Raw genomic sequence first — 27981 nt, forward strand, 5'->3', positions numbered from 1 at the left:
GTTACAGGAATGTGGGAACTGCCTGAATGCATCATATCATGTGAAATAGAGGCATATATTAAATTTGTGTTATACAGAGGGAAGGCACAAAAGAGACACTGTGGTACCTAGCAGCATATTTTAATCACACAAGTTGTGAATCATCCTATGCCACTATATCAGGACATAACATTTGTGACTAGAAAGCCCAGACCAAATCCACTGAATCCTTCTGGGGCAGACAGGCTCTTTCTCCTGATATATAGCATACTCCTTTTGAATACTGCATCTAGCTAAACGAGGCTGAATATAAAATATCTTTTACAACCTTATTGTGAATACTATACACAATTAAAGTTCAAACAAACTTCAGGAGGTGCAGTCTCAAAGGAAAAGTATATTAAACAGGAAAAGATAATTTATGCTTAGAAAGTGAAGACTGTCAAGTGTCTAATGAACCTAGAACTGGGGTTTGCAGTATCTGGCAACAAGTGGCCATGTAATTTTACTGTGCGTCACAACTTCCAAGTGGAACTGGAAAGCATGTCTTTATGTGGAAAACCATTCCAAATTTGTAACAACCGAATGGTATGCCAATCTTGGCAGTGAACATTTTCCTAACACATATAGAAGCCATGGCAAATTCCCTGCTAAAGCAGAAACAACTCTTTCACTTAAATAAGTTAAATTTTCAGAGAAGCCAAGCAATGTCATTTCCCCTCAGAAGACAACTCAAAACTTCTGCAGAAGTAAGGTGGCACCATACCCTGGTTTTATGCCAGGGAAGAGCTTAGTTTTATAGGGATACTGAGGTACTACCACTGCAAAATCTATCTGTGCTGAGAAAAGCTTGTGTTTGTGCATACATGGAAAAAGGCTGAGGTGGAGCAGCAGAGTTAGAGATGAAACCTTACCTCCTCTGACACTAATGGTAAAACTTAGAAGTCTGCTTTGCAATTCCATACACCTCAGATTTCATGCCTTATTTCTAGTCCTTTGATGTAGAGCAGGGACAGTAGTTCAAGGTCTAACCAAAGGCAGAAGTGGCTTCCTCCTCTCCTCGTAACTATGACACTATTCTTTGGAGGAAGCTCAGCACCTTACGAAACATGCACTCAATTTACATCGTTTCTGTCTCTTTCTCTCTCTTTCTCTCTAATCACTAAATGCAAATTGAAATATTCGACAGCAGAGATTTCTTTCCTTCTTGTTTACATCATAGAATGAAATTACAATTTTTAAAGAAAAAAAAAAATCTTTTTTCTTTCAGAAAATCTCCTTTGATTCACATGGGGTTTGAACCAGGCTATCACAGGAAAATTAGCTCTTTCTTCAGTATTGGTGTATTATCAATAATACAGAAGTCAGCAAACATTAACTGTGTGTTTGGCTCCTCAGAGAGAGAGAGAGAGAGCTGAGAGAGACCATGAGAACCCCAAGTTTTGCTAAATTCCTGCAAGTGAATCAGGCTACTGCTATCTGTGGAAATGTGGTTTGCAGACAATTACAAAAATCTGGTGGGTAAGAGATCACAGATTCTCTTCTAATGTTCTGCCCTGCTTCTGTGACATGTATGTTTTAGTTACACCCCACTTTCCAGATTTCATACAACTGTATCCAGTTTAACATAATTCTGTGTGAGCTCTCTCTGCATCCAACAACTATCTGGATTTCGGTCCAACAGAGACATTAACTGATGTTCAACAAAATTAATGTCTCCTTTGGTTACAAGGAATAAATCTCAGTACAGACATAAGTCCATAAGCCTAAGCAAATAATGTCCTTTAAAAATAATTTTTACTTTTGCTTTTCATAAATGGAGCTAAAACCAAAATAAAAAATATTTCTGTAGCCTAGTCACAGAGAAAAAAGCTTTTTAAAAGTCTTAGGGTGCCAAATAAACACCAAATGCAAAAGTAAGCTAGTCATAAATCCACAAACTATCTTTAGGATCAGGTAAGTTACATATTTTGATTTTGAGTAATCAGGACAGAATACTTTTTTCTCTTTATATGGATGATTGTTTGGCACTATAGAAAAAAGTTGATTTTAAATTTGAAAATGTATGTATATGTGGCTATGAAAATGAAAAAGGGTGAATAAAAATAAAAGAGGCTAAAAGAAGCAACAAAACTATCAGATTAAATGTACAACCCTTATTGGTTAAATTTTTAACTTTAGGGTAATATTTTTAAAATAGAAAATAAACAATCCTAATTAATTATTTTTAAAGTATCTTTCTTTTCATGTTATGAGAACAGTTTTAGGGAGTACTGACCATGTTTAATCTCATATCTTAAGCAGATTTATAACTGCTCTAATGAGCCAAAAATCCAGTTTACTTTCACTCTTCCTGTGGAAACCTCCTACTTACAGGCTAGCATAAAACTTTGATTATGCCAATTTTTAGTTTGTGAAGAAACTAACAACGCCTCTCTCTTTCCTGCTCTCTTTCACTGAATTGCAGGTAAACTTGCCCTTGCCTGGTAGAGCTAATGCTAACTCTTTTGGCTGAAGCACCACAAAATGCAGCCTGATAGAAATGGTGCTGAAAGATGCAATGTGTGCTGCTAACTTGTATAAATAGGGGAAAAGCAACTTACAATTTCCCTAGCAAATAAGTTTAATTTCCAAACTAATATTTTTTGCTATTTTTTACTGTTAATGGTCTTCACCTTTTCTTGTAAGATTCATTTTCTCTTTTAACACGATCATATTTTTGAAGGTTGAGAATTCATTGACTAACTGTTGTGAAGCTGAAACAGGAAAAGTTAATAATAACTGGTTCAAAAATGCATAAATTTAGATGCATCGTTTGAAAAAGCTATGTAAATATAAAACTTACAACTATTCTGTTAGCATTAAATGTTAGTGCTTCCTGTACACATCAGTTTGTCTCCATATATCCTTGTTCTCAAATCTTTTTCTATTTACTGCTAATCTTTAGTATATGTCAAAAAATGATCTATTTTTTCTTAATATACCTAGAGAGCTATTGAATATAAACCAAACTATTTAAAAGAAACTTTTCAAAAGGTACTTACCACTTACAATTGCCAAAGTTTAAACTTTTATTGTTCAGATATTTTGGCTCCTCAATATTCATTTTATGTAGTTCTACTTTTCTGGTTTATTACCTAAAACCAGATCAGCTCATAAATGTATGTAATGTTAAAAAGAAAATTTCATAAAATGAGAGATCTCATGTGTTATAGACATTACCAGAACTTTTTTGTATTTGGTGTGAAAGAAAAACTACAACATCAGGAAAAAATATTCAGTTTTCATATAATTTTAAAATATAAAACACTGCCCGAAACATCTCTCAGATCATTTATGAAGATCTCAACAGTAGCAATCTTGGAGTCCAGGCTTCAAAACAACTAACCATTCTGTCTCTGCTCTGTTACTCAAAAAGCACAAAGCAGTAAAAGATGTTTGCATAGCAACTGTTGCTGGTTTATCTGAGACCTAGCACTTTTCGGTCTCTTCATACAACTGCTATGAAATTAAGAATGACTCTTTAGTCATGGATTGCAAAGTGTGTGCAGAGGGAGCTAAGGGCAAGATCCACAAGTGACAACAGAGGGCAATTGGAGGGTCAAAGCATTCCTGACCCCAGCGGTGGCCAGTAGACCACAACCTGGAACAAAGGACCTCAAAGCCAAGGGATGGTCAGCACAAGTAAGGGATTCACAACAGCTAGCACTGGGAGGCTACAAGCAACAGAAATTGTCTAAATTCAGCCTTTGGTTTCCCAGGTGAGCAGGGCATTCATTTAGAAGAACACTCCGTGCTCCTGAACCTAGTTATTCACTTTGTACCTTTAGATAAAGATTCAATTTAACCCCTCGATAAAAAGTCTGCATAGGGTCTTGCCCAGGGGCCAAAGTTCAGATCTCTGTTTTTACACAAAAATTGCCAGGTTATAAGCATGTTATTTTCCTGTCCTAATGAATTTTGAACTTTAAAGTGGTCCTCAGCTGGTAAGAGTAGGGAATATTTTTCCTAACAGCTAGGTGATTAGGATTCAGAAAATGCAGGTTTGAAACTCCTCTGAGCCAGAAGCACGGAGCATCTCTATCTTCCTGCTTGCACTCTACCACCATGGTCCTGAGTTTCCTTCCTTCCCTCCTTCCTCCATGCTGCTTGCCCAGCACAGCCTTCATGAGGCACCCATGCCCATGGGAACCAAGGGAGCCAGGTTGCCCTCACTGACCCACAGCATGGTAAAAGCCAATGTCCAGGCTTTTCTTTAGGTTCAGTCTGCCATAATTTGATCCACATCATCTGCAAGTGCATCTAAGGCTGGGATGAGCACATTCTGCACAGGGCAGGGTAGCACTAACTAGTGTTGCATGGTCGTGGCACTGTGGGATGTTTTCTGCCCTTAGATGTACTTGTGTGGGCTCCCATACAAACTATTCTTGATGCTTTTATCTGGAAGGACTTCTTTATCTGCTAAGACAACTCCCTCTGCTACTTTCAAAAACATATTCACTTGGATTTTTGGCTAAGTGCAAGCACAGGCTGCCTCCCTGGAAATTCCCGTGCTACTGAGTAGCAGCTGACTCTCCCAAGGCCGCTGGCATCCCACAGGGTTGCTTTGCTCAGCAGCCCCCTCAGTCCCTGGCCTGATAAAAAAATGTCAATATACAGCCTTGCGGTTTTTGCTGGAGCTTCTTGTGCAGCAGCAATCCATCACACCCAGCTGGCTGCTGACCTGCTGCCTGGTAGCAGTGTTGGTGACAAACTCTAAGGCCAGGTCTATTCTGCAACCATTTGCTTTTGGAGCTATTTTCTGGGCAGTGTTGAGGAACCCATCTGTGCTAGCAAGGCCTGATAGCATTGACACAAGCATTTGGGGGCCTCTGCACTCTTCCTTGTCTAATGTCTTTAATCAGAACAACAGTAGGTTTTGCTGGCAGAGGCATATAGTCCCTGGGAGGTGTCAGTACTGTGTACTTATATGGGCTAGAAAAAGTGTTTCTTTTGTTGATCTGAATATAAAGGCTACTCAAAAGTTTTCTGTCTTCCTTGAGGGATTAAATCCATCAGGCTTCCAGTAGGATTTTGGAAAGGCATAACTTTAGAAAAGAAAATAATAAAACTGTTCAACCCTAGGTAAGGGATTGTTAAAACCCACTGACCTTTGGTAATCCCGCTTTATGCTCCTAATCTGCAAAATAATTTTTGAAAATAGGGATAAGGCTTTAATAAATCACATACATTATTCGTCTCACCTTACTGTCATCTTCTGAAATGTATATGTGCAGTCTGGGACAGTCCTATGAACTCTCACAAACTAAAGTTAGTATTTTTTTAGGGAAAGTCTTCATCCTGCTTCATTTTTCTACTGGGTACTCTCAACCAGCCACCCAGCCTTGAAATGTTTAGTTGTAGAGGAGAATGAACCTTGTCCTCATGCACTTCTGAATGTGAATATTTTCTTTTTGCATTCACTCCTCACCACTTTTCCCTTTCTTGTATCTCTTCTCATGAAAAAGGACAAGGCGCTACAAGAAGGCAACATAAACTGAGAAATAAACCCATGAACAGTTGTCAGATTTGAGCATTCACAGCTCTTTTGGGGAAAAGAAAAACTCCTACCCTAGCTAAATGAAAAGGGCATAACACAATGGAAGGAAATAGTCTCCTCAAAGGGTTAGAGGGCATTTAATTTTGGAAAAATGCCCATGACAAAATACTCAAAAATATCTTGCTTCCTGCGTAATAAAACCATTCACAAAAATACAGAGGAGGTGCTGACTTCCCATTGCTGTTTTCCAGGGCAGTGGATTGTCCCTTGCCTCAGCTGCTCTGACAACAGGACCTGTGACTGGAGAGAAATAACGTGGCAGCCTCATGGCTGCCAATACTCTGTGCTAGCCAAGCCCGAGCTCCAGCGCTGTGTCGAGGGCAGAAGGGTATGTAACAGGTTTTATATTTTAATTCATTTTATTTACCTGGATATTAGTCCTGAAGATTTCAAAATATTTTTATGATTGATATGTGAGAAAAATCCCTTTTTATTATAACTGGAAAAATATTCAGATGAAAAATCCACAGGGACAAAAAACAACCATTATCCATAATTTAGCCTCATATGCAGAGGCAGTTGTCTGCTGTCATTTCACGTAGGATCTTAGGTCACACCAGTGGAATTTCAAGACCTGTGGTGTATGTGGTTACCAGTCAGACCTGCAGTGAGTACACAAGGATGGCAAATGGAGGATGTTGTTGCATTGTTGTCACAGTTTGTCTCACATTTGACATGCAAGTCGATTTTCTTTTTCTGCATACCTAATGCATGGCCTTGCTTGTGCACACTAATCTTACCAAGTCTTCTTGCACATTCTTTTCTTTTAGTGAAGCTTCTCAGGTGATTGCTTGGAAATACAAGGTCTCCTTAATAAGCATGCTATGACTGTAAAACTGTTGAGAGAGAGCTCTGATCTGAGGCTCAGGTACCTTACTGAGGATACAAGTATCCAGAAAGTAAGTAATTAATTGTTATAAAGATGTTAAAGTGTATTGCCTAGGTAAGAAAACAGTAACTAAAAGCAGCATTTTGATAAAATCGAAAGGCATTTCTATATAGACGAATACAAAAATAATAGTCTTTCAATTAACATTTTCTCTTTCATTTCTGGTAATTTCTTGCCCTGCAAAAAGTACTTCATTGCCATTTGGCTTTGTTTCTGCCTGTGGTTTTCTCAATTACTGTAGAGCTGTGCATTTCTCTTAACATATTTTTCTAAAATAATATTGGTTTATATGACAGACTAGAGGCTTGATTTGCTCCTCATGTACAAAACAAGCACTTCTGGGTTGACCACTGCAAAAATAGACAAGAAATCAATAGCTTTGCTTTGGTCTTTAATTTCCATGGACATCAGGCTGCTTCAATAAGCAAACACACTTTGGATAGGCAATTGAAGGACAGCAGAGGAACAATATGCTACTGTGGAAGTGGATTGCCAGGGTATTGTTAGGAGGATTTGCTGATGTTCCCACCTCCTGAATCTGACCACTCACGTTCACCAGTGTCAAAAATATTTGTTAAGAGTCCATTAAAACCAAGTATATGAAATGACTGTTTGTCAGCTTAATTTCTTAATTTAACTTCCATGATGTTCTGACTCTCTGAGGTCACTGATCTATTCTAGTGTCAGATGAGACCCAGATACTACTTGGTCTACATTAACACCTTGCAAGAAAAATCTCTGTAAACTAATTGCACTTGTTTCCCATATCTTTTACATAAGTCACCTGACTTTGTCTGATAACCTTTTCTGCTCTGTAGAAATCTGTTGAATCACTCCTATTACCTTCGCACAGATGTACGTTTAGCTGGTTTATTCTTTTAAAGTCATTACTCTAAAGTATGTTCCCCTTTTGGTATATTTCCCCTATGTCTTTCTCTCTCCTATATTTTCCCTTTTTGTCATCACTTTGGAATGATTTTAACTTTGTGTGATGTTTTGCAATAGCATTTTTGCTTCTTTCACCAAATGAATAAAGGTAGAGTATGAGTTAACTCCCTTGTTTCAGTAGAACTTAAGAACTAAGAGAGAATTTCTTCATACCAAACGTAGATGAATAAAAATGATTCCCTACTTGGCTGATAAGATCCTGATTCTGCCTGTTGTAAGTCAAACTTTAGAATTACTTTACACAGTCTAAGCAATGTAGTAGAAAAAAAATTTCAGGGGCTCACTGCAAAAGACTTTTGCCTGTCTTATATGTTTAAGATACCTGGATATTTTATGAAGGAGCTACTGAGCAGCCAGAAAGATATAATTATTGTGAATAAATACATTTTTATTAAACAAGGGATTTTTATAAACATCTATAAATATTTATATTTCCTCATTTGTAATTTTAGTTTCAATTCATTACATACCTTGTCTTTAAGTAGTACAGACATCTGAGTTTCCAGAAACAGGTTTCGATGCTAGAAATGTAAGCAGATAGCAAAAAAAAAGGATGAGTGCAAAACATAAGGACAAAAGCCATCAGTCCAAGTGAGGACACTGAGATAATCTAGAATGCTCTTTGATTTACATTGTAATTTGCTGAAGTTGCCTAAGAACACCACAACTCATTTGTGTGTCCACTTCTCAAAAAGGGCTCAATTAACCTGCGTGGCTCTGTAGTCAGGGTTTTTGAATATTCAGCTTGTGTAAATCTGGTCTCTGGAGTTCAGAATTCTTTAGGAAGGACTCATGTATCTACATCTGAATTCTTCCTGAAAGTTTATTCTGAACTAAGGCAATAAAATCTCTATAAACCCCAGATAATTATCAATCCTTTCTCAGGAAAGCAGAGACATGTATTTCTGTAGCCTCTTTGGGTCCAGCGACATCGAGCCTACTGTCAAAACTCAAACAGCCCTCTGTGACTGAATTTCACACCTGGATACCTTCATAAAAAATTCAGACATGCAAAATTGCACCAAGAGTCACAGATAAAGCAAGTGACATTTGTGATTCACTAAAGTTTCTGATTTTTGTCCTGGAAAAAAATATAATTTGTTTTCAGGATTCTGATCTGCTGGCTATAGTTCTTACAATTTAAAAGGTCATTTGTGTAAAGCATTCAACACTGTCCCACATGAAATCCTTGTCTTTAAACTGGAGAGACAAGGATTTGGTAAATGGAACATTCAGTATTTAAAAAATTAACTGGGTAGTCACACTCAAAGACTTGTGTTCAGTGGCTCAATGTCCGAGTGGAGAGCAGTGACAAATGACATGCCTCAGGGGTTGGTACTGGGACCAGTGCTGTTTAACATGGAAAGTGGGATCAAGTGCATCCTCAGTAAGTTTGCCACCCAGCTGTGTGGTGCAGTCAACTTGCAGGAGGGAAGGAATGCCATCCAGAGGGACCCTGACAGGCTTGAGAGGTGGGCTTCTGTGCCTCATGAAGTTCAACAAGGCCAAGTGCAAGGTCCTGCATCTGTGTCAGGGCAATCCCAAGCACAAGTGCAGGCTGGGGTGATGAAATATGATGTGAAGTGAATGTTCTTTTTGTCTGAAATGCAGCACATGGAAGATCAACTGTATCTTTAAGTGCAATCCTTCTGTTTTTCTCATGTTTCATAGAACACTGATAAAATGCAGCACATAGATATCTCTTGCTCATTAGTTTCTTTTATTCATTTGCCAATACTTCTGAAATATATTTATGATCACCCAAGCCGACCACTTCTTTCCTATCTGCATCATAATTAAGCCTTCAAAAATGCTTTCTAATTTGTTTTCTAACTCCAGGCTGCTTTCATGTCTTATGTTAGAATTTATTTGTTTTCCAAAGCTCATCTGTAAAATTGTAATCTCCTTTCTCTATAAAAGAAACTAATTTTCCCTGGCTGTGACTTCCAGTTGATTTCACATCATCCCTAACTGCTATTTTAGTTTGTATGTTTATAAAACTGTGCTTGAGCTAACTTGTTTCTGTGTGTTATGGTTTAACCTGGCAGGCGGCTAAACACCACACAGTCGTTCACTCACTGCCCAACAGTGGGATGAGGGACAGAATCAGAAAAACAGGTAAAAGTCGTGGGTTGAAAAAAAGACAGTTTAGCAGAATGGAAGAAGGAAGGAAAATAATAATGATAAAAAATATACAAGGGAAGTGATACACAGTGCTATTTCGCACCACCCACTGACCAACAGCCAGCCAGTCCTTGAGCAGAGCTTGTCACTCCCCAGCCAATTCCCCTCAGTTTTATTGTTCAACATGATACCATATGATTTGGAATATTCCTTTGGCCAGCTGAGGTCAGTTATCCAGGCTGTGTCCTCTCCCCACTTCTTGTGCTGCCCAGCCTCCTCGCTGGCAGGGCAGAACAAGAATCTGAAAAGTCTTAGTGTAAGCACTGCTCAGCAACAACAAAAACATCAGTGTATTATCAACATTATTCTTATTCTAAATCCAAACCACAGCACTGTAACAGCTACTAGGAAGAAAATTAGCTCTACCCCAGTGAAATCCAGGACACTTGGTTTCATAAAAATGTAAGACCACCTGTAGTGAAACAATAACACTCAGGCTACTGGAGACATAAGAAAGGATGTATGTGCACAAAACCAGTTTTATGAGGTCTTATTTTTCTTTATGATGTGTTAGCAAGAATAGTAAGGGATATTTTTGCATTTCAAACATAGTAAACAGGAAAATTTTGAAGTGCTGTGGTTAAGGTTGTTCTGGCTGAATAGATTTTCCTTCAGTCCACTTTTCATATCTGCAGTCTTTTTTCTCCTCCATTTTAAACTCCAAGGCTAATGAGATGCAGACTGTGTCATTCTTAGGAAACTCCACACTTATGTTCTAATTGAATCAAAGAAATTGGTAGTCATAATAAAATATCATATCTGCATTATATTGGCTCAACAAAATTCTCTCCAACTGTGATTAATGACTTCTTACTGTAAGACATATACAATTGTATTAAGACATGATGCTTTGATTTTTGTACAAGAAATTTTAAAAATGGGTGGAGGAAAATGGATTCTAACAGGTTATTATTTACCCAATTAGCAGCGTATAGAAAGTTGGCCTCAACAGCAGGAGGGATATATATTTTGCTTCTCAGTGAGAAATACTACCCAGAGTTTAGTCTTATAATTAAGCACCATTGAGCCATGTGTAATTAAGAACAGGAAATATGAAAAGACAATATTTGCTGAAGTACTTAAAATTCAGCTGTTAAAACAGGAATTTTAGCTTATAATTTCTTAATAATATTTTAGAGTTAAGCGGTGTTTTGAACTTACAGGTGTTTAAATTTCCTAAGTGTGGTTAATTTATAATGATAGGTCTGGTTAAGAATTGAATTCCACTATGCTTACACAATCTTTCAAAGCCTTTAAGCTGTAATGGAATTTTTCACACAAAATATTTGCAAGAAAACATCTGTCTGTGTGAAAGTGTTGTTCTTTGTCTGGTAAAATTATAACCTTATGTATGTCTGATCCTTTAGTCATCCTGCAGACAAATCCTCATTGACTTGAACAGTACATGACTAAGCCTTGTGCCAGACGTGTAAAAAAAAAGAGATATGACGTATTCTACACACCTGAGCCATCATCTTCCTCATTATTGTCATAGTCATCCCTAGAACCTTTGGTTGAAATCATATTAAATACTGCATGGCATATGCAACTACAGTGAGTTCATGCAACTGTATAGAAATAAATGTGGTTACAGCTACCACACATTAAATTACATTGAATGATTAATTCATCAAAGCTCTTGGATTAGCTGAAGGACATAGGTTTTCTTCCTCAAGCTAAACACCACTTTTAACCTCTGAGGCTTCCAAGCATTTGCTGAAAATGAAGCTGACTTGCAGAACATGAATTTTGAAAGATGCTTTCTGATGGTTTGCATACCTCAACAAATGTGCTTGGCCAGCTCTGCACAAGGACAGTTTGAAAAGCAGGTAGGATTACGTACAGGTGTCCTCTTCTTCCACCTAATTTCTTTTTCTTTAGAGAAGAGAATTTTTTTATTTTTCCAGGATTTACACGTCTCATGGCATGGTTGAACCAATAGTTAGAAGCAGATAGTTGAATGCAGACAAGGTCTTAATGAATGGATGCAGTGTATGTGCAGATTTGCTGGTGATTTGCTATTCATCCACCAGCCTGGGGTGTATTGGATTACAAGGAATGCACACCTATCTTTCTGTCTGACATCTTCTCTAGGCTTAGGGCAGAACATTCCCTTCAATATCCCAGCACACATGGTCTCCAGAGAATGGCTGTCGATACCCTCCTGTGATGACTGCAAACAGACTACAGCTAGAGAGCAGGGACCATAGGTTTCAGAAACTGCAGTCCTAGTGTTAATGACCTATCTTTCAACAATGCTGTAATTTCACTGTGAAAGATGTAGCTGGAGTTAAACAAATTTGCTTGATTCCAGTTATACAGTCCTGGTGTAGCTCTTATCTGCTTGAACAGCTAGACTTCTTCACTGAAAGCTCATATGGTTCTGTAATTGACTGACACCTTTGAGAGTGACCTACACTTTTGATCTGCCTCTCTGTACATCCACAAGTCCACTTTGGTTCATTTCTTTCTTTCCCACTTACATCAAGTCTCAAGTATTTTCTTAACCGACCTGTTCTGAGAGTCTGTGTTAATTTCACAAGTGAAACAATCTGTGTTCCTCCCCAGTGGGATGTTGCCATCTGTCTCAATCCTGACTCATCCTGTTCAGCCACACCTTCTCCTAGAAATAAGTATACATTCCCAGATGGACACTCAACAGCATTAGCTGTCTGATCTAATTTCCTGACCTCCTGCTTCACCATCTCATAACAAATTCACTTAAGAGTGAAAATGGAGATGTTCTGAGACTCACAACATCCTTTGGAGATAGGCTGTGTGCAGTCTCATCAGTCTTGTGATGATATTTGAAGTATGTCAGGGCTGTAACAGTTACCTGTTTCATCCAGTTATACTAACTATCAGAAGGAACCTGCTCTGACTCCTATCACCTCCATCACATTCGCAGAACATCAGGACAACAACTATGCTAAAGCCCACCTGATATTTTCATATAGTGCCCAGCATCATGTCATTTATGAACTAGAGCTGCCACTTTAAGGCATAATTGTACCTAACTTGTCTCTCCTGGTACTGATTCACTAAATGACTGCACATAGTGCCCTTCCATCTGCAAACCTGGCCAGCTAGGAAGGCTTGAAAATTCATTCATGGATCCACGGTTTATATGTGTGTGCTTGTGAAGGTATAGAAATTGTAAAGCCCTACAAGGCTAAATTATTTAGTAGTGTAAATTGGGACATGTGTGTGTGTTTTGCTCTAATTTTGACACATCAAAAGAATAGGAAAGAGACTGATGAGTCGATCTTAGTCTTTGATGCTCTGCACTGTTTGAGACTTTGGAAATATTTAGCATGCCACTTCACACTTTAGTTGATAGTAAATACATAGTGTTGGCAAAAAAAAGATATAGGTGCATCATTTTCATTGGCCTTAGCCATAGTTCTTCTCTCCTTTTTTTCATGAAGTTTGTTGTCCTGCTATTTGAAAGAAGTGGTAGATGAGATTAGACCAAATACAGTTAGAAGGAGAAAGTATCTATGAGAATCCTTATCACAGTAGAATGAAGCATGAGATAAAAATGTCAGATCTGCCCAATAGCTGAATGTGCTTCTTTGCAATTCCCATGTGTTGTGATAACAAAATAGTACTGTATGTTACTAGAAGAGAAACAATCTTGGATGTTCTACCAATTGCAGTACATGTATGACTTGGTAGTGCCTGTTTGTTATTCTGTTAATGATGTGTTGTGTTTTCACAGAAATGTTCTCACCCACATTACAAGCTAATGATATCCTTGCCTGCTAATATCTGAGAACTACTTTTTAAATAGATATGCATCGAGATACTACAGTGATGGACTCATGAAATGGAGATTAAAGAGACACGGATATAGGCAGACTGAAGAAATTAGGAGATTTTGCAAGCTAAAAGAATTGTTGCTTAAAACTTCTGGTTAATCTACTTTAGAATTAGGATATATTCTAAGCATAAACTGTCTTCCTCATTGTAAATAATTGTATGTATGTTTGTGTCTGTCAGAGAGGGAAAAAGAGAATATCCAACCAGTCCTTTCAGGGATCCAAGGATCCTTGAGTTCTGTGTGTCATGTTATGCTTGGTTTAAAGGGGTTTCTTCTGACACAATGTGAAAAGCTGGAAACCCCCTTGCATGTGAGAGAAGTGCTTGTTCAGTACAAGCATGAACAGCAGCTATTTAAGAACTTCCTCTGTGTAGCAGCTTTGAGAGGTCCAGGACAGGAGGTAGAAGAGGCTCTATGCACTTGGTGTTAGTTTTAATTTGTTTGCTACCATACATAATCTATCAAGGGCTTCTCTGCAGCCCTTGATATGCCCATTCTCAGCCCTGACACCAAATTAGGGTATATTCATCTGAAACTGCTTCTGTTCTGTAGGAAGTGCCATTGGTACACTGTTGTGACTTATTTTTAATCACAACAAGTTAATAGTGGGAAGTGGAATCAGTTTCTGAAACTGTAACATTCCTCAAGGGAATAGATAAATAGAGATATATTAGATGACAGAAGTCCAAGATGCTTCCACCACATAGAATCTCTAAAAAAACACTTCGGAAATGTATTCTTAAACATGTGCAGTCTGAATTTTATTTGCATAATCAAATATTCAATCTGGAAGTGGTAAAACATCAAACCCCAAACCAAATTAAGAAATGAAACAACAAAACACCAGCTTACAGGGTGCTAACTACCCTGAGTGCCAGAGGAGGTAGGAGAAGCTGCATACTGTTGTGCAGAGAACAGGGCTGTTACTGTGTTATGGCTCTGTGGGGTTTCTGACTCCCAGTTTTACATTTTTGCTCCTCAGCGTGGATTTCTGGCTGAGGTGACTGTGGTAATTGATTATGCACACAGTTTCATTGGCAAACCGCAGTGAAACTGGGTTCTTGTACTATTTTGTCATTGCTTACCTGCTTCAGCAGGAGGAACTGCTAGTCCTATCCACTAAAAATAGAGCAATTGCATTAAAAAAAACAACAACACTAAGTTCTGTGGTCTCCAAATACAGAGATGTTTGATTTGTCAGAGGACTGTAAGAATGGATAGGAACAAGCCCAAATGACTTACTTCATTTGAAAGTTCAGAGTAGCAGAGCAGAGACTGCTATATGTAAAGTACTTCCGTCATCCTGACAGCATTTCTAACTCCCTTTATGGAAGACAGACATTAATCAAGACATGCTGTGTAGGAACAAATCACATGAAAAATTGAAAGAAAAAAAGCAGGAAGCTGCAAGCAATTACGACAGCAGTTGTGTACTAGCAATTGGAAGGATATATACACATAAGCAGAAGAAATTACCACCAAGGATGAAAAACGCAGGGCTAACTGTGCAGCTATAGCCATCTACAACCTGCACTTTTTGTCTTTGAAACACATAATATTTTTATTAATCAAATCACACAAGTTTTGCTAAAGGAGAACTTTGATATTGAGATGTTAGGTCTGGAGAACAGGCAGCTCACAGAAGTATTACTTAAACATTATGAGAAGGGTTTAAAGACCTCCTGAGCAGCTGTATTTTTTTCTAAGCTTTTGGTTTATGGATTGTACAACTTCTAAGTCATATCTTTTTTTCCATCTAAAGATTCTTTTTATAGGTGACTCAACTAACAGAGGAATGATGTACTATCTAATAGAAAGAGTGAATAAGACTCTTCAGGAATGGCAAAAGACTCATGATGTTAAATGTTATCATAATATCAATGAGGGGAAAACATTTATCAGTTACTCCTACTACCCCCAGTTCTGGATGAATGCAAACCAGAGACCGAGTTTTGAAAAAGCACTGGAACAGCTGCTGCAGAGGTACTGTACAAACTCTATTGTACCCTTGTTTGTATTATTGTTCTGTTCACAAATGTGTTTAACACATTTCACAATTAAAGATGGTAAACTATTACGCATAACGTGTGCAGACCATGTTGTGTGATTAAAAAAATAGTAGAAAATTACATCAGGCCTCTGATCAGGGTGCCAGATACAGTTCAGTGACATGCAATGCAATGCACTTAAAATGTTTGCCATCTGTTTTAAAGCAAGATGTGTTGTTTTTCTTTTCTGGGTTTCAGGTCACGTCCCCTGGAGAACACAGACCAGACTGTATTAATTGTAGGTGGTGTTCAGTGGCTTAATTCCAATCACCTGCAAATTATCCAAAAGGTGTTGAGCAGGTAATGCTATGTACTTGGTGTTATTCCAGGTTTTGATATGATAAATTATGAGAAACAAAAATTTTTAAACACAAAAATTTCATTTGTTTTTTCATGGGTGTGCATTTAAGTGGGTTTGAAAAAAATAAATATACATTGTCTTTTGATGTTTCTGTTAAGTAAATATTCAAGGTGAGGCCACACCAGTGTCCTGCTCTACTCTGCAATGGTGCAGCCTCACCTTGAATGTTGTGTGCAGTTTTGGTCATCACAATATAAGAATGACATTAAGCTACTAGAGAGTGTCCAAAGGAGGGCAACAAAGATGGTGAAGGGCCCTGAGGGGAAGCCGTATGAGGAGCAGCTGAGGTCTGTTCAGCCTGGAGAAGAGGAGACTGAGGGGAAACCTCATTGCAGTTACAACTTCCTTGTGAGGGGAAGAGGAGGGGCAGGCACTGATCTCTTCTCTGTGGTGACCAGTGACTGCACCCAAGGGAATGGCCTGAAGTTGTGTCAGGGGAGGCTTAGGTTGGATATTAGAAAAAGATTCTTCACCCAGAGGGTGGTTGGGTGCTGGAACAGGCTCCCTAGGGAAGTGGTCACAGTACCAAGCCTGCCAGAGTTCAAGAAGTGTTTGGATGATACTCTCAGGCACATGGTGTTCCTCTCAGGGTATGGTCCTGTGCAGGGCCAAGAGTTGAACTTGATGATCCTTGTGGGTCCCTTCCAACTCACCATAATCTGTGATTCTGTGATTAAAATATTTGTCCTTTTTTTTTTTTTTTTAATTTGACAAACAGGGAAAATCTATCAAATATCCTGGTAATTATCAAATCCATAGGCATGGGCTTTCACCTCCCGGTGGATGGAATACATTCTCTATCACAAGTAAGCTATAGTACATTTTGAATGTATTTTCATGGAAGACTTGTCATTTCAGCATTAATTTTGCTCTCTGGTCAAAATATGTTACAACCTCTGCTGAGCAAGCTTTAAGTGGATCAAAGAAAGATTAATGCTTTTGTTTGCTCATACTGCTTACTAATATGGATTCAAACCAATTCGCCTTATTTCAAGGATTCCACTGCAATCAGAGAGCCACTGGAGATGCTGTGCTTGGTCAGCTGTCCCAAGAACCAGAAGAAGCTCCAATGTTAATCCTCTAGTCCAAGTTGAGAAATTGAGCTAGGGATAAGCAGATTGCTCCTTGTACCACATTGAGCACAGGCCCTTCCCAGGCTTCCTCCGTGTTTACTGCTGGATCAGATTCACTGGTCTGGTTGCATTGCATAACTCTCATAAATCTACCTTAACTCACCTGTGAAACCAGAACATTACAGAACAGCTGGAATGTACCAGTGAATCCAGCCTGTTATTTGTATGTTAATAATATGTTACAGTTAGTTTAAATCATATCCAAGATCCTCAGAGTAACAAATGGCCTCATTTCAATGCGCTTTTGTGACTCATTCAATTCAATATTTTTATTTAGAATTTGGACATTGATTCTCTATTCTCTACACATAAAATGCATGGATGAGAAGCACTAGAGGGCAGAACAGAGTGCATGATGCCTACCAGCACTGTGTGTCATGCTCCAGCTATTCACAGGTGTCGAAAAGAGAAAATTATTAGCTTTCATAGATTACATACAACACTCCTTTCACACTGGGGACTGGTGCCCGCGTCTTTTTGCAACCATAACACACTGCTGTATTCAGTGTGTGACTTACTGCTACTCTCACCCTTCTTTCTGCTACAGACTACCCTGTCTGATTTTGCCAATTCTTTCTGTCTAACTATTTATCTACCTTTTCTCTACCAAATGTCTTCTTATTGATTCAAACAATTTTCTTGATTTATCTGGATGACCACAATAGAATACAGTAGGGAAATTGTTGTCATCAACATGAAGAAACATTTTCATAGCTCCTGCCGCAGGTTTCAGTAGAGTTCAGTCCTAGGAGGAAGAAGAATTTTGATGCAGGGTAGGTGAGGCAAGGATAAAAAGAGTATTAAAGGCTTCTGAGGAGTACCTTTTTCTCTTTTTTATTCAGTAAATTGACAAAACTCCAGAAATCAACTATGATGAATAACTGACATTCTTTTCTCTTTCAATATTGGAATCATATGCCAAATTACCCATGTGGTTTGGGTGCTCTAGGCTTCAGGACTACCACAGCTACTCTCAAAGCTCTTCTATCTGCAGTGTCCAATCCACCACCTTGCCACCTTCATGGCTAACTTTTTTTCTATTCTTGGCCTTCCTGCAGTATCTTCAGAAATAATAATCTGTTCTTCAGTATAACCATTTTTAAGATACCCAGGTCCTCTACTCCCTTTTAAGCAACAGCCTCAATAAATTTGATTATATTTTAAACAACCTTCCCGTAAAGGAAGCTGCACAATTAGTGAAAAGTAATTGTAATTTCTGCAAACATCTACAACAGCCTTGGAGTAGCAGCTATTTCCAAGAGTGAATTTATAGTAATTCATGCCTGGTGTATAACATCATTGCTTATTCAAAATGCAGTTTTGCTATTCATTTCCATTACACAATACCCCTTAAACAGCCCTTCTGACAAGACATTGCAATATTTTGTCTGGAATGCAGGCACAAATACAAAACCTGTGGAATGAAAACTTGATTATTCTGGATACAGCAAAAAATTTGGGCTATGAAGTGGTTGACACCTTTGTCATCACCATGGGACGTTACAAGGAATTCCTGCAAGGGAAGTGTGGTTGCCATTTCCATGAGGTAATAATTTACACTTATATAATTTCCAGGTATTTAAGATATTTTAACTGTCAGGTGCTTAGAAACGAAAAGATATGCAATGAGGTTAGCATTTGTGACTCAAAGTTAGGCCTGAATACAAATCGTGGGTATAGCAGTTTGTACAGGGCACTTGTCCCTTGCTGCTTGGAGTGTAAGGCCACCCAAGGACAGGCCAAACCGCTGTAGTGATAATTCCTCAAAATAAGAATAAATGTGTTCTTCTGCAAAGGTAACTCGTATAAAAGGATGTAGCACAGTTTTCAGGTCCTTATATTATTTGTTATGTGTTATATATCCCTGCTGCTTCTTCATGGACTGAGTTTATCTTTTTACCGTACCTCAGTCTCACAGGTTTTTTTCTGATGGCTTCCCAACTGAGCAGCTCAGCGCACACACATCAAATCATAAATACAATTAAAATGGATCTTAAAATTGAAGGACCAATCTCACTGCTATGTATCTGTTTTCCCTTGACTGAGAAAAAATTATCTGGGATAGTTACAGTAACCAACTATACAAACAGAAGTGTAAGTGAGAAATTGCCTGTGATGCTACATTCTTCATTCTTATGAACTGAAATCTGTATTGTTTAACAAAAGATTAGGAAAATACCTCAAGTTATTTAGCTAAAATCCGTTTAGAGCCATAAGACTGGGATTGTCATATCTTTCAGAAAGATTGCATTTTCTCTGAGTGATCAAAAGAGGAGGTGGAAGTTTTGATAGAATGAAATACGGAATGAGAACGAATTGTTACTGAAAAGTTAAAACTGGGGAGCAAAAAGGGTGGAAAGAAAGATGGCTCTCTGAAATCAAGAGTTAATAAATTTATAATGTTTCATAGTCAGCTGGAGGCTTTTAGCCAATAAGAAGCTACAAGTTCGAAAAAATTTCAGAAATTTGATTACTGACTAGAATAATGACACAAGTAATTTGATATGCCATTTAGAATACAAAAACTTAATTCGCATGGAGAAAATCCTAGGATTTTTTTTTTTATTAGAGTTATCAAAAGTGCGTAAGTGTTAAAAAAGACTACCACACAAGTGAAATGCTAGTATTTTTCAGCATAATTTTAGGAATTTGTTTTCTGTCAAAATAAATTACTTTAAGTAAGAGAGACCGTCAAATGTTTTTGGAACCTCTCGAGGATAAACCCCCTTTGCTTATTTTGCCAAGTCATGCCGATTTTTCTGTAAGCCTCACTTCTGGCCAAACCTGTTCCCAGGACCTGAATGTGTCCAGCGTTAGCAGAGAAGCTCTGCAGAGTTTTTCAGGTACAAAGGTGGGCCATGACACCAGGAATGAAGTGGAGGTACTAATTTTTACTGTGAAAAAACATCAGGACAGTTATGATATATTTTCCTTAAAGATCCTAAAAAAAACCAATCTAAAAATAAAGGTGCCTTCATCAGACACCCACAGTATACACTGGAAACCGAAATATCCTGTGGCTAATTAAACCTACGAGTAGTTTAAACTAAACAAACTGAAATTCAGCGGTGATGATCGTAAAATTCAAGCATAGGCTCCGGAGTGTCCTTGTGGTGTCTGCATATGCGTAGCAAGTCTATTTTCTTGTAGCCTGTGGATTATATTTAACTCTCTTAGCCACAGCAGAATAAAACAATAACTATAAAGCTTTGATTTTTCTCCTTAAATACACAGGCAGAAATATTATCTCAAACACAGTCTACCAGACAGCAAATGCATTTCCAAAAGAGTCTGGGGAGTCAATTGACTGGAACTGGTTGGGACTCTGCTCCAGTATGAGGCTCCCTGGGACAGACCACAGGTTTGGGAGTGTTATCAGACCCATCTGATCTCTAGTGCCATGTGTCAGCCTCACAGCTGGTTTCCACCTCAGCTCCCCAGCAGCTCACATGTTTTCAGGCCATTGCCATGGCCTCTATAGTGCTTTGGGACCAAAATCAGCAGGTGTGGCTAGTTAACCAGCCCTTTAATCTACTCTGCTCAGAACTTGAGAGGCACAAACACAGCTCAGTACAAAAGGAGTTAGAAAAACGGAGTAAGTCACAGAGCAGATATTTATGTGATGGATAAATCATCCCATGGAGTAAATGCCTCCCTCCATTTTACCCAGAAAGCTGTATTGACCGTTTTTTGTCTAGAGCACAGATGTTGGTGTCTTCGTGGGTCACTGCAGATGCTTGTCTCTTCTACAGATCTTACAAGTGAAAAGGAGAGCTTCAAAGTGAAATATTTCAGATGCTTTGTATGGAACTGGGTGGAAAACAGCAGGGTGTGATCAGTCATCAGCATTTTTCATGCACTCCTCCATCGTTTTGTATGAGCTCATGTTCAGATTTGCTCTTGTTTCTGTGCTGGAAGAATCTCAACAGAAAGTATGTGTTTCTGGGGAGGATCACTGGAGAATTTGGCCATTGTTGTTAATGAGGCTTGAGAGGTCGTTGTGCCTAAAAGAGGCACAGATATGCCCAGGAGAATTCATCAGCCACTAAAACCCAGACTTGATCCTTGAGGAAAGCAAAAAGAAAGTCCTTGAATGCTTTTGATACCTCGTTAGTTTTAACAGTTTTGTCATCAGCTTATTTCTGCATCCTGGCATCCTGGCAAGTGGAGTTTCATCAGGTGCTGAAGCAGTTTGCACTAGGAAAATGGCATTTTGCCTCTGAGGACAGAGCCAAGAACACTATGTAAAACCCCAGCACTTTTCATGTTTTCTGAAACCAGATGAGATAGATTAAGTCTGTTGCTTTGTACTTTCACTTGCTTTCTCTTAAAAAAATTACACTCCTAAATGCCCAGAAGATGACACTCCCCTATAATTGCCATCTGAGCTAAAGCATGGCTGTGCTGGAAGGGGGGACTGGCCATTCTCTGCAGTAAAAAAAACCAAGAACTGAAATGCCCTCAGCAGTTATCATTTAGTTCCCAATAGCTGTCTGAAGAGAAAGCTGTTTCCTCTGATTGTCCTCAAAAATTGAGTTCCCACCAACCCACTTCAGTGGGTCTTTAGGGTAAGCCTGATTGCATAGAAATCTGCACCTCTGTAGAGCCTACAATCTTTGCTAGATTGCCAAGGGATCTGGGCTTTCAATGGGATTATGTTGAGCTGAGACAAACTATCTTGCATAACCCTGGTACTTGCTGCCCAAACATACTTCTAGTTCTGTGCACACATGAAAACTTGATTTTTTACTTACCTCATTCTTTTAAAATGCTTATGGAGAAGTAGATTGGGCAGCACTTATAAAGACCATTATAGAAGCTATTTTTAAATTCAGATTTATTTCCTATTTTAATGGCAATGAAATCAAATCATGGTCACAACATAGAAACTAGCAACCTTGGGATTTTGGTATCTTAATCAGTGGCTGGCTGACTGCTGGATGAACATTAGATTGCATTCCTGGGAGATTATGCCTAACAGGAATGCAGTTTGGGTGATTGGTTCAAGGTGGCATCATTTTGAAATACTTGTAAGATTTAAGGCACTAATTTAGAAAAATGAACCTGCAGTAATTGAATAAAAACAAATAATAGCCCTTCACTTAGCTGTATCAAATTGATCAGAGGATATATTAATTTTCTACATGGGTAGTTCCTGGTCCTTTTTCAGTTCAGCTGGCTTCCTCATAGCCTCTCTGCTCAATCTTTCAAGTCTTTGCACATGTTACTCCTTCACTTACACTTAATTTTGTATGATTTGTTTTGTTTATTATGATATTCAATACATATGAACATTTATTCTGATTGTTCAGTGCCATTAAATATACCTTATATTTTTTAAAAGCTAACATGCTTCTGAATAAATATGTACATTAATAAATGGATTCTGCATTTTCAAGTGTCTGCTGTGATTGATATAGCAGGAAAACTGATGGGCATCAGAGCTATCAAGTCAGCATATGTTTACTTTTTAAAAAATAATTTAACCACTTGTCTCCTTTTCTGCTTTCTCTGGATTTGCCACTGCTGGGGCTGAGGTCTTCTGTCCTGCATATGCTCAAGGTTCTGAAGTTTTGCATCTCTTGAAGTTGCTTCATTATTAATCAGTAACTGAGTGTTCACTGAGACAAGATCTTCAGCATTTCACAGGAGACCACCCTCCCCAGTCATTAGGCTCCTGACAACCATACCTTTCACTTTCTCTCTTATTAGTCCCATGGGCATTTTTTTATTCCATACAAATTGAACCTGATAATCCCAGAGCTTTATCCATACTTGGGGGGCCAAGGTGCAGCATTCTTTGGCACTAGTTACTGAAGCATGTTGTGGTTATGTCAGGTGATGTGAGGTCATGTGAGGCCCTGGGGACAGGGATGTTAAATTGCACCATAACTCCCTTCTTGGAGAAACATGACACATGAGTGTGTTCATCTCAACATGGGGGTGGGCCAGGTTTGCATCAAGACCTTAGAGTGAGACATTCTCATAGCTGAGACAAGGCTCTTAGCTGAGTCACAGTATTTGTTCCTCAAGTGCTTAATATCAGAGCAGGATTTAAACCTTTCTGCAGTTTGGGGCTGTCCTTTGTTTTTTCACATGCTGAATATACAGACAAGCTCTGAGTATGAATTTTATTGTTTTCCGTAAACTGTCTCTAATGAAGAGAACAGAATCTAATATACATTAGAATTAGCATTACAGAATCTACTGAGTATAATGGGCCTATGCATTTAGATTTTAAGACTTAAGATCTTGCACTTTACTTAGTATGTAACATAATAAGTTGGCCATTAAAATACTGTTTGCGAGCAACTTGCAGCTCAAGGTAAGAGTATCAGGACCTGCTTTGTGCACAACTGCTGCAGCATTTCTGTGCACACAGCTGTGTAGCTGTCTTTTTAGATGCAGGCAGAAAGCACTCACATATGTCATTTTTTTGCAGGTGGTGAAATCCAATCCCTCTGAAGAACAGCCACACATAACAATGACGTTATCAAGGCACTATACACTGGGGAAATATTTCAGTGGTCAAAGCAAACCATCACAACTGCAGGGCTATGCAACAAATTCTCACTCCCCATATCATGTCCGAGGTCCAATAAATCAAGTATATTCTGAAATCCTTCTCAGCAGGCTCTGTGCAAGTAAGAGGGAGCTTGTCAGCACATAGCCTCTCTTGGATATAGTGCTGGTACTAGAGAAATACCACTACGTGAGTGACAATTGAAGGATGATGGAGAATTTTGACATGCTTCCTTGACTGACTGAGCATACACAGAGAGTTTGGGACATGTGGTATTTTTTCAAAAACATTATGAAATTGAGATATGCCCTGGTGACTCTGTTGTGTCAAAATGGAAGGTGGAGAGAAGTTACTTGTACTGTTGCCAAAGACTAGAACAGCTGTAGCTCAAGCAACTGTGTATTAATGATAGTAAAGAGAGAGAAATATATTTACTTGAACATTTGGAAAGGACTGCTTCAGTTCTTCAGCACTATATAGTTTTCTATTTATAGAGACACTGTAATATTTGAATGTATTTAGAAACTGACTACATTCCATTTTAAAGAGTTTTATTTTATGTGGATAGATTCCCCCTGAATATCAAACCTTTTCTCTTTAGACACTTGGTTTATACAATTGAAAATGTCTATTAGCATTTTACTGATGATGCCAAATTTGAACTCTAGTGTTTTTAGTGAAAACACACCTCTTCTTTATATCTTAGATGGAAGAGATATCTACTCTATTTTTTTTGCATGTTCTAAAGCTAATAGATAGATTCCTTACACTTGAGAATGTTTCAATGTAACATGTAAATATAGCAAATTTGTTAACATAACTTTATTTATGGTTCCAGTTTAGGAGAGTGCCTATATGCAAGAAGAACACTTAGATAAGTGCTTCAGTGTCTACCTTGGTCTGTGAGCCAAGCAAGTATTCTTCCCACATGCAAGTGCTGTTTCTTTCATGATTTTCATAAAATACTTGCCAATGTGTGAAGCCAATACCACAAACATATGAAAAATCCCCTTTTCAAGCACACATAAAAACTTCAGGATCTGGTTATTAATCTGTCATGAGGACCGTGCGATGCAATGGCAGCAGGAGATTTACTGCCAGCATCCCATGCTTGGCAGGGACAAGACCTTTTCTGAATGCTAGTTTCAGTTCAGACCTTCTGTGAACTGCAGCTTCATGCTGGAGCCCAGCTACATCAGCAGTGTTTGCAGACCTTCTGTGAGTGAAGCCCCAGGGAGAGGCTGTCTGCTGGTCCCCTGCCACAGTGTTGGAATCCCACTCATTCACAGTTATGGTGCCGTGATGGGAAACCAAGCACAGTCCAGGTTTAACAGCTGAGTGACAGGTTAATGGAAACCTATAAGACTGTTGTCCCTACAAATTATCCAGTTATGGATTTTTATTAATTCAGTCATGCAGCAGGCAATTAAGGCACTGCTCTCTCCCACTATCATTAGAGAAGGGAGTCTGAACCAGCTAAGTGCAGGTCTAAGAAAAGATCTACTGAGTCTGCATCATGCTTTACCTTCACAGTTTTACATATAATCCTCCATTAGCTTCTAATTTGGGAAAGAAAGCCTCAAAGCATGTCACAGAATAAACAAATTATAGCAAGGAATCATCATCTTATTTACCTTAGTAGTGCTAGTAGAAGTAGGGCTAACAGTTCATGAGACAACATTTGGGGTTTGCCAAAGATCCTTAAACTCAACAGTCTGTATGCCCAGCTATAGTTTTGTGAATTCATGCTCCTTTAGGTGAGATATGTAGGGATGCAGTGAGAAATTGTTATGCAGTATGGAGTTTGGCTTCCTAGGTAATAGGAGTATCCTCAAAAAGAGGATCTGGCACATCTAGTTTAGGAGACCTTCCACTATGCTGAAAAAGCTCCTAATTTTGACAATTACTCACATTTTGTGAGATGGTGTGATTTTCTCTGTTTCTGTATAATATGCTGCTGATTGCTTACAGTATATGTCTCCAAATTTCTATGTAAGGTTTTCCCTGGTGTGGAGTTTTGGTCAAAATATGGGTCAGGAGCTGTGCATAAATACAGAAAAAACAGCATTTGTTTTTGAGCAATATGATTATCTAAAGAATATTGTATGCAAATGATATAATATATTCTCTTGGGTCTGGAATTCCAGAGCTTCACAGCCTTAAAGCTGAAAGATATAATATCATGTCATTATTAGTATCATAGTATCATAGTATAGATTGGGTTGGAAAAGACCTCCAAGATCATCAAGTCCAACCCCTGATCCGACTCCAATTACTATATCATGGCACTAAGGGCCACGTCCAATCTCTTTTTAAAAACCTCCAGGGATGGTGAATCCACCACCTCTCTGGGTAGGCCGTTCCAATGCCTGATAACCCTCTCTGTAAAGAATTTCTTCCTAACATCTAACCTAAACCTCCCCTGGCAGAGCTTGAGCCCATGTCCCCTTGTCCTATTGTTGGTTGCCTGGGAGAAGAGACCAACCCCCACCTGGCTATAACCTCCCTTCAGGTAGTTGAAGAGAGTGATGAGGTCGCCTCTAAGCCTTCTCTTCTCCAGACTGAACAACCCCAGCTCTCTCAGCCTCTCCTCATAGGACTTGTGCTCCAGTCCCTTCACCAGCCTCGTTGCTCTTCTTTGGACCCGCTCCAGCACCTCAATATCCTTCCTGAACTGAGGGGCCCAGAGCTGAACACAATACTCCAGGTGTGGCCTCACCAATGCAGAGTACAGGGGAAGGATCACTTCCCTGCTCCTGCTGGCCACACTGTTCTTGATGCAGGCCAGGATGCCATTGGCCTTCTTGGCCACCTGAGCACACTGCTGGCTCATGTTCAGCCTCCTGTCGATCAGCACCCCCAGGTCCCTTTCCGCCTGGCTGCTCTCCAGCCACTCTGTGCCCAGCCTATAGCGCTGCAGGGGGTTGTTGTGGCCAAAGTGCAGGACCCGGCACTTGGCCTTGTTGAACTTCATTCCATTGGAGTCAGCCCATCTCTCCAGTCTATCCAGATCCCTCTGCAGAGCCCTCCTGCCTTCCGGCAGGTCGACACTCCCTCCCAATTTGGTGTCATCAGCAAATTTGCTGATGATGGACTCAATCCCCTCATCTAAATCATCGATAAAGATGTTAAAAAGGACTGGGCCCAGCACTGACCCCTGGGGAACACCACTGGTGACCGGTCGCCAATTGGATGCAGCTCCGTTCACCAGCACTCTCTGGGCCCGGCCCTTGAGCCAGTTCCTGACCCAGCACAGAGTGCCCCTGTCCAAGCCGTGGGCTGCCAGCTTTTCCAGGAGTATGCTATGGGAGACAGTGTCAAAGGCAATGCAAAATACAGCCAGATGTCTTCAGTATTAAGATGTTCAATAATTGGTGTATTACAATTCTGCTTCTGTTAAGATATGGAGGTTTTTTCGTAGCTCATTTAAATCCACATGCTGTTACTGCTGCTGTTCTGTACGCAAATATCTTTAAGGTATGAACTGGGTTTTTATGTTTGGGTTTTTTTTACCAAAGCCTATTGATGAAAAGGAAAGAGCTGACTTTGTTATACTGTAGCTGATATCAGTGAATGTGCAATTCATGAGTTCTAGTTTCACCACAAAATGGTTTACATGTGCTGTACACCCAGATGTCTTAATGTTTTCCAAATCCTAATATTTTTCAAGTGTTTTAAGTGGATATTTTCCTGTGTTTTCTATTTCTTACATGTCTATGTACATATATATTTGTCTGTACAGAGTCATTGGTACAATTTGCAAATTGATCTTTATTTAAATGAGTTCTTTGAATAAGCTTTTTTGAACCCTATATATGATCCATGTAGTCTTAGGAGTAAACAAAGGAAATGCAGACTAAAACAGGTACCAAGCTACATTTTCATTACGTAACTTGAAAATATATCTAGCATCTCTAGGTATGCGAAAGATGAGAGCTGAGATTGACATGCAAGGATCGCTTGCTCATACACATTAAAATTTATGGATTAAGACAATAAAACAATCACTATGTTTGTATTCCAGTGAGAGCATGTATTGTTATCAATGATTTACTCTAAAATTATCATATCTGCTGTGATGTTTTGCCTAAATAAGCATTAAAATGTTCCTATATTCCATATATTTACCTCAGTCCCATTACTTACCATTAAAATAGCAGAGGACCTAATTGTCAAGGTGAGTTCCACCTCCTAACACAGACATAAGTGGCCCTGAAATTGGTGGTAGGATTGAAATATTCAGGCTGGGAAACAGGTACACTGAAAAGTAAAGTTTCCTGCTCAAACATTGCCAGCAGCACATGGAGTTTAGAATAGAACTGGGCTATACTTTAAATACAGGTAGAGAGAGACTGGAACTATGCTGCAAAATAAATACTCTGACATACAGAGCAGTAACCTCAGCTCTTATTGCATCCGTTTAAACTCTAGCTGAAGCTGGAGCATGATTTACCAGTGTCCAACGACACTGCATTGCAACTCCTCGTCTCTCAT

The 27981-nt window shown here is 39.0% G+C and overlaps 1 protein-coding gene across 3 annotated transcripts in view; it reads left to right on the plus strand.

The window, feature by feature from the left end:
• CPED1 (cadherin like and PC-esterase domain containing 1) overlaps nucleotides 1-25678 on the plus strand; it is a 148755-nt gene extending 123077 nt beyond the window's left edge. For 2 of the 3 annotated variants that reach the window (XM_027639691.1, XM_027639692.1), the window contains exons 18-23: nucleotides 5770-5906; nucleotides 15185-15405; nucleotides 15669-15770; nucleotides 16550-16637; nucleotides 18364-18510; nucleotides 23407-25678. In XM_027639691.1, the coding sequence (XP_027495492.1) occupies nucleotides 5770-5906; nucleotides 15185-15405; nucleotides 15669-15770; nucleotides 16550-16637; nucleotides 18364-18510; nucleotides 23407-23634 (923 nt within the window). In that variant the 3' untranslated portion in view covers nucleotides 23635-25678. Of the gene's footprint in view, nucleotides 1-5769; nucleotides 5907-6348; nucleotides 6478-15184; nucleotides 15406-15668; nucleotides 15771-16549; nucleotides 16638-18363; nucleotides 18511-23406 lie in introns of those variants that run through there. The other variant, XR_003527105.1, reaches the window with a different exon arrangement.
• Nucleotides 25679-27981: the final 2303 nt, after the last annotated feature.

Source organism: Corapipo altera, unplaced genomic scaffold (genome assembly GCF_003945725.1).
Source record: "Corapipo altera isolate COAL_440 unplaced genomic scaffold, ASM394572v1 1b, whole genome shotgun sequence".
In the NCBI taxonomy this organism is placed as follows: Eukaryota; Metazoa; Chordata; class Aves; order Passeriformes; family Pipridae; genus Corapipo; species Corapipo altera.